Source organism: Pinus tabuliformis, chromosome X (assembly GCF_031772625.1).
Source record: "Pinus tabuliformis cultivar Carrire ecotype Pingquan chromosome X, CPIR1, whole genome shotgun sequence".
NCBI lineage: Eukaryota > Viridiplantae > Streptophyta > Pinopsida > Pinales > Pinaceae > Pinus > Pinus tabuliformis.
In genome coordinates, this window is record NC_142308.1 from 1,644,764,463 (window position 1) to 1,644,772,075 (window position 7,613).

The 7,613-nt window shown below is 40.6% G+C and overlaps 1 protein-coding gene across 1 annotated transcript; it reads right to left on the minus strand.

The window, feature by feature from the left end:
- Window positions 1–318: 318 nt before the first annotated feature.
- LOC149146340 (uncharacterized) lies at window positions 319–1,314 on the minus strand. The gene has a single exon (XM_089452726.1). It carries the CDS (start codon window positions 1,312–1,314, stop codon window positions 319–321), a length of 996 nt encoding a protein of 331 aa, XP_089308852.1.
- Window positions 1,315–7,613: the final 6,299 nt, after the last annotated feature.

Here is a 7,613-nt window from a genome sequence, read left to right on the forward strand (position 1 = left end):
AGTTACAAAGAGAGATTGGTCTGAACTCCTCGAATGAGGAAGGTTCTTCTTTCTTAGGGATGAGGGCTATGAAGGTTGAGTTGAAAGGGGGGTAGATTGCTCCTTTCCTTCTAGATTCTTCAACTACTTCTATCAGTTCACCTCCAATTTTCTCAAAGAAGTGTTGGAACAGTTCCACCGTCCATCCATCCGGTCTAGGGCTCTTATCTTTTTGCATAGATTTTAGGATTCCTTCAACCTCTCCCCTCGAGACTTCCTCCATGAGGTCATTGATATCCCCTTTGTCCACATAGCGAGGAAAGGTTTGGGTTGTTCATATTACTTCTGCAAGGGATACTTCCGCCAGGCAGTGAATAGACTTTTGAAATGACCAATTCCCATCTGTGAGAGTTCCTCAAAGGTTCTTGCCTGACTTCCTCCTTCTGTCTTCAAGGACCAAATAGTGTTCGAGTTCTTCCTTCCTTTGGCATAATTATGGAAGAATTTTGTGTTCTCATCCCCTGCCTTTAGCCAGATGGCTCTGCTTTTCAAGCGCCATTGTTCTTCTCTTGCTAATAGGATTTTTCTCCTTTGAGATTCCAGCTGCATTATTCTATCCCTTTTTTCTTTTGTTTCATATCCATCAACTTCTGGGCTTTCAAGTATTTGTAATTCTTTCCCTATTTGTATGAGGTCCTCATCCTCTTTCAGCTTCTTGGCCTTTGCCCAGGCCATAGTTTCTTTTTTAAGGCGTTTCAGGTTTTCCATAAAAAGGAAAGCTTTGTCCTTGGAGTCATTGTCCCTCATAGGTCTCCATGTTTCTTTGAAGAGGGAGTTATAGGACTCCTCTAGTAACCAAGCTAAATTAAATTTGAAAGGCGTTGCCGGATTTTTGGGATATTTTGATAATTCTAACAGTATTGGCATATGGTCGAAGGCTCCTCCTTTGCCCACCCACTGACAGAAGGCTGGAACCTTTGTCGCTGCCTCCTCTCTCAGGAGAAAGCGATCCAATCTTTTTGCTACTCGGTCTTCCCCTATTCTCCTATTCCTCCAAGTGGGTCTTATCTTCAGTAAATTTATGTCCAGAAGCTTATTTTCTCTGATAAGGTTTGTAAAGAAATCTGAGAGCGGGTCTTCCCTGGCTGAGGGGCCCCAAGTTTTCGCCGTGCCTATGGAGAAATTTAAATCTCCCCCGATCACCAGATTAAGGTTGTTCAACAGGGATTTAGAGAAAAGGGTTTTACAGAAAAGGGCTCTACCCTGGCAAGGCCCATAAATGTTTAGGATCACCAGGTTGGTGCCGAGCTCAAGGGAGAAGACTTCAATCCCCATGACTTGGTCCATCCCCCAGGTATTCAACACTTTGAACTTTCCATTTGGCCTTTTGCATCCAATGCCTGAATGCTCCAACCATTCATAATATTTTCAAGAGCTTTTATGACTTCTTCTCTAGCGCCCAAAGTTTCTTGAAGCAGAAGGATATATGGATTATTATTCCAAATTACCTCTCTTAGGGCTAGTTTTTTAGGGTTTCTGGATAAAACTCTAAAATTCAATGAGAGGATGATCATTGTCCTACCTCTGAGGGGGATTTCGCTGCTCTAAGCACCCCAGAGATGGACATTTGTTTCCCATCTGCTATATCAATTCTAGCTCTTAATTGAGCTTTTTACAGATTGGTTTTCCTCCCTCTCACCTTGCATTCCCTTATATGGGGGGTTTGCATATAAATTCCCCCCACTACATCCCAGGGAGGGGGCTTTTTATCGCGAGGTCTGAGATTGTAAGGGCTTGTAAAAGATAGAGTTCCTTCAGGCTTATGGTCACCCTTACCTGATGCATGCTCACGGTTCAGATCTAGATAGGGGATTGATGTGATAATACTCTCCATTTGAATGTTTTCTGAATTAGAAATATGAACGACAATGTTCTGTTGCATGGAAGGACCAGGCCCATATTCAACAACTATTAAAGAAATTACACGAGTAAAAGAAGGTAGGGTTAAGGTCGGGCCCGTACACTCTTTGATGATGAGGAGGCTCCCAATATTTTCTACTTCTCGTCATGATCCTGCACAGGTCCTTCTTGCTGCTACATTTGCTGATTTTTAGAAATGATTGTTTCTTGTGATCCCATACCCTCGTCTGGTTCCTCATGTTGTCTATCTATGTCCATCTAATTTGCTTCCTTTCCTTCCTCTGTCCACCTTTCCTTTGGTTCCTCCTCTTCTGCCGCCCCTACTTCTACCTTCCTCTATTTCCTTCGCCGCCTGAACCCCATCGGACACTCCTTTGCCAAATGTCCATAAATATGACACCTGTGGCATCGAAACGGCAGGTGTTCATAGTCTAATTGTTGGACATACTTATAATCTTTGTAATGAAGCTGTATCTCTTCTGCCAAACTTGTCTGTGGGTTTAAACTTACCAGTATACGTGCCATCCCCTAGTCTCTGGTCTGCAAAAATGACAGGTCTTCCTCCATGAATTTTTCGAGGTGGTTCCCCATGTCTCTGAATACAGATTCTACCCATAGAAATGATGGGATCCCTGCAATTTGAACACAAATTGGTAGCTCATCCACCCTTTCCCTCTGTGCATCAAACATAGGATTCCAATTTTTGAAAAAGATCGAGTGTTTCCCGAAAGCCTAGTTCCTTTCCAAAACCCATTCCATTGTTTCTTTCCTTTCGAATTTTACCATAAACCAGCCTTTTTCCAGTGTCGTGACCTGATGCATTATCTGGTGTGGCCTGCTAGTTTTGTGAGGTCCATTCCTAAATGAAATTGGCGGAATATTTTTTGCCTCGCGCCCTTCCAACCAGGGTTAAGTCCGCTACTTCCATGGCTTCATCAATTTTCACGTCCATTCCAAGGACCAGGTTTGCTATGGGTTCCTTTCTTCTAATTATTTTGGGTTTTTTCCTCTTCTCCCCCACCTGCCTCTGTCGTGGCCCTTCCTCCCTGATCTGTGAGATCGATTCCACATTTTTTGCTTCTACCAGAAGTGTTCTTGCACTCCCTACTTCTTTTGTTTCTTGACTCCCTCCGTCCAAGTGCCCTCCTACCGGGTTGTATCCTACTTCTCCTACACCCCATGTCTGGTCCGCCTTCCATTCTGTCTGCCCACTTCCTCTCCTATCCTCCACCTTTGTCTGCTTTAGCCCCCTTCCCTTCTTCAGCCTTTCCCCAGTTTCCTTCCAGGTCTTGGCCAAACCCTCAGTGGTTTCCAAGACCCTCGCTATTTTGGCCTCTATGACCAGATTTTGTAACAGGCCCTTACTACGTCTGAGAGTGTGAGGGTTTTTCACTAGTTGTGCCTGTGTTAATCTAGTCTCTTTCTCATCTTGCCCTAACCCTACCCCCAGTATATGGCCTGAGCTCCATTCCTCTTTACTTCTAAGCCCACAGCTAATCACAATATCCTCTAACCCTCCTGAGTAGAAATGGCTAAGAGGATGAGAGGGATCGAGACTTACTTGGAGTATTTTGTTTGTCATTGCTCCATGCTCCGACAAGGATGGCTTCGTCTGTTACTGATGCTGCTCCTCCTGACTTTCCAGGAAAGACAGACCTAAGCTCTCCTCTAGCAGACCTAGGGTTTTACCCTGCTTCCAAACTGCCTCTGAGCCTCCCTTCCTCCTCCCAGTTCGTCCAGCTGGACAAATATACCTTTCAATATTCTGGTCTGTTACCTCCAGACCCCAGACTGACAGAATGTCACCAGGTTCGGGGTCCAGATCAACTGTGTCGTTGGGTTTGACCATTTTTTTGTTGTCTGCTCCTTGATAGCTGCTTAGTGGATAAAACGCCCATCACAAAACTAGTTGTGATTGCGTGCTGTGGGTAGGAGGTGGCAACGCAACTTACCCTCCAGCATAATCCCGTTTCACAGCCTGAAGTCATTTTCTGAGTGCGTTCATGAGAGTATAGGCTTCCTTGTCCAGAAAAAATGTTGTCCTTCAACGTCCACCTCTCCCCTTCTGTGCTTTCGTTCCTGACATCCTCAAAACTGCCTCGACCAGCCGTCCACCTCCCGTACGACCTCCTGTTGTGATCCCAGCCCTGTGGCCTCCGCCTATGATGGCTCTCAGCCCCTGCCCCTGGGTGCCATCCATTGTTTAAACCCTAGCTCCTAGACTTCCATGATGTTTTTCAACTATTCAACTTAATAATATTATTTAAACTTTAATAAATTTATAATAATATAATATAATAATAATTATAGATTATTGAATTGATATATCAATTTACACATTAATAATATATTAATTTACACACTAACATATCATAATCATGATCAATTTGGTTAAAGATAGTGAACATGGAGATCATGTTCAACCATGATAATTGATATGCATTATCTTTAACATGCTTAAATTAACCATAAACATATATCTAGAGTCATCATGATGGCATAGGAAAAGATATTTAGCCTTTGTAATTGATGTATAGATAGTCAACCATGGTCAATGTTAATCAACCATATGTTTACCATACTCAATGGTAGTCAACATTGTTCACTCATAGTCATCCTTAGTCAAACATGGTCACCCATGGTCAACCATGGTCAATCATGGTCAATCATGGTCAATCATAGTCAATGATAGTCAACATTGTTCACTCCCATAGTCATCCTCAGTCAAACATGGTCAATCATTGTCAACGATGTTTGGTCGTCGCATTGTGAAAAACATTGTTTGGATATAAAAATCAAACATGGTCAAACATGGTTAATCATGCTAAATGAAGGTCAACCATATTTTATAAAATCAATCATGGTCAACCATTTTTATTTCAATGTTTATAATATTTATCTTAGGGTTTATACCTTAAGTTTATAATATTAGTCCCTTGGGTTTCATATTAATCCCTTGGGTTCATAATCCCTTAGGGTTTTAGTATTAATCCCTTGGGTTTATTGTTCCCTTCAGTTTATAATATATATCCCTTGGGTTTATTATTCCCTGAGGTTTATAATATCAATCATGGTCAACCATGGTTAATCATACCCAACTATGGTAAACCATGGTCAGATTTCACATTGTGACAATGATTGTCTTAATATGAAAATCAACCATGGTCCAATGTCACATGGTGATAAAGATCGTCTCGATACGAAAATCAATCATAGTAAAGCATGGTCAACCATGGTCCAATGTTGCATTGTTAAAAAGATTATCTTAATATGGAAATCCACCATGGTCAGCCATATTTATTTTAGGGTTTATAATATTTATCTTAGCATTTATATACCTTGGGTTTATAATTTTTATCCCTTGGGTTTATAATATCAATCCATTGGGTTTATTAATCTAAGGTTCATATTCCTGTTGAGCCTCAGACCTGCACTCCTTTTCACATCCTCTCAGCCTCCTTTTCCATTCATTTCCTTCCTTTATCACTCATTTCCTTCATCAATTTGCTTAAAACATTGTATTATAGGACTTTTACATGGTTTATTAATTATGCTAATGACTGTGTTGTTGGATTAGAATTTTGGTTCAAAACCTGCAGTTTCCGCAGCTGATCCCAGTTTCCGCAGCTGTTTTCTTAAACGGGATGATCCAGGTGTCCTCCGGTCAGAAGGGCCACATGGGAAAGTGCGTGGCACTAAGGACATGGTGTGTGTCCTTCCAGCTCAGCCATAACAGTCGTAAACACCCATGGTCAACGAGGGGGCAACTTCGGTCAAACGAAGGTAATTGACGGTGGCACGGCTCTGCGTGTTCGGTTTAGAGCACGTGAAGCACAGCTGGCCTCTTCCTCAACCACGCAGATGATGGGGAACACAAATCCAGCCAGAGATTTAATACCCACCTCGACCGTTGCCTAAATCCGTGGACTGTGCTAGATTACGTGTTCTTCACACAGCTGTTAGAATAGCATAGTTTGTGATTAAGTTAGTTTGGTTTTTCTGCTATAAATAAAGCGTATTTGAACGCTGATTAGCTAGCTGTTGTTATCTAATATTGAACCCCACTGTAACTTTTACTTTTGCTACGTAATATATGAGAAGAATGTTCTCAATTTGAGCGTTTAAGTGATCTTTTGAGCTGGCTGGAGTAGGCAGAGGGCCCCTGTTTACTTAAGGCCTGTACAGTGCTTTTCATTTCATGCATTTCTTCTTATCAGCTTTTGTATAATAGTTGTACAGAATGCTTTTGCTTACTACGTTTTGATCATGTACAATAGCTGTATATAACTTTGAATTCTGTCCATTTATATTTCTGCATTTTTCCATGACTGATCAGTATGTTTTTGCAGATTGCTTAGGTGCCTGGGACAGTTTCTTTTCTTTCTTTTTCACAGCTAGTGATACTTGTGATCATCTTGTCTAATGGTGCTGACCTTCTTTGTTTGCAGCCTTTATTTCTTTGTTATCATTTCTTTAAGTTGCATAATTGTTTACTAATCAAGTTGTTTACTTGTTGATGGTCTCTTCTTTATAATTCAATATCTTTATCGAGGACCAAAATATCACTAACACAGCTTGGTTATTTTGTTTAAGACTCACATTGCTAACTCACTCATAACTCTTTCTTATATGATCAATCCATCTGAAGGCAGAAAGGTTAAGGGAAAATTAAGTAGTGTGATTTGTCACTTAGATTGTACATTGCTTGAGATTTCATTGAAGAACTAAAGTAGTTGCTCTTGTTTTTAAGTTAATGTAGATGTCATTTTCAATTTCATTTTCTTGCAGCAACATAGACACTGGGCCAAGGTCATTAGTCTTTCATTTGATGCTTTCATTTTTCCTTTAAGAGTAATTTCATTTCAGTTGTTGTTCAAAGCTTTCTCGTAGATTACTTTTTGAGCTTTAAGAAATCATCTAGAACTCATCACAATCACACACACCTCACTCACTTTATTTTCATTTCCATCACATCACTGTAGGAGAAATAGACTTGAAAACGAACTTAAAAAGTTAAAAACGACAAAAACTTAAGAAATAGTTGCATAAGTACATACAGTACCCATCACTTCATCATCTTACGAGCCCCGGGTTGACATTTAAAAGTTGCAATTTAGACTTCACTAAATTGACCAAACATTTTGGCGCCGTTGCCGGGGAAGTGAAAATTAGGTAGCCAATTCTTAAAAAAAAAAACAAGAAAATTTCAAGAAAGGGAAATTGATAACCTCTCAAAGTATGCTCTCCTCTTGCACCTAGAGTGATCTGGAGGATCAAAAAAGGGAAAGTTATTGGTTTAATAGTTTCTTAAGTATGCTCTCTTCTTGCACCTATAGTGACCTGGAAGATCAGAAAGAGAATTATTAGCCTAACTTGAAGAAAAAATAAAAAAATGACATGCATAGAGCTAGAGATTCTAGGGGAAGGTTTTTAGCTAGAGCCAAGAGTTCAATTTTTACAAGTCCATCTACTTCAAGGAATAGACAAGAGACACCTCCCTCATCTCCAACTGACACTCCTAGCCCTAGGATTCTTGGAATTCAAGAGGCAAGAATTGACTCTCCCACACCTTCTATTGAATTTGAATCAGAAAGAGATCCTTTCCTTTCTTCTACAGAAAGACCAATTGTAATTGAAGAAGTAGAATCATCTGAAGAAGAGGGAGAAATTCCTTCTCATTCACCCTTTGTAGAAGAACCAGAAGACTCTGAAGT

What these genes read in the sequence shown, in the direction of transcription:
- LOC149146340 (XM_089452726.1), bottom strand. Translation starts at nt 1,314, where the DNA reads ATGGGGATTGAAGTCTTCTCCCTTGAGCTCGGCACCAACCTGGTGATC.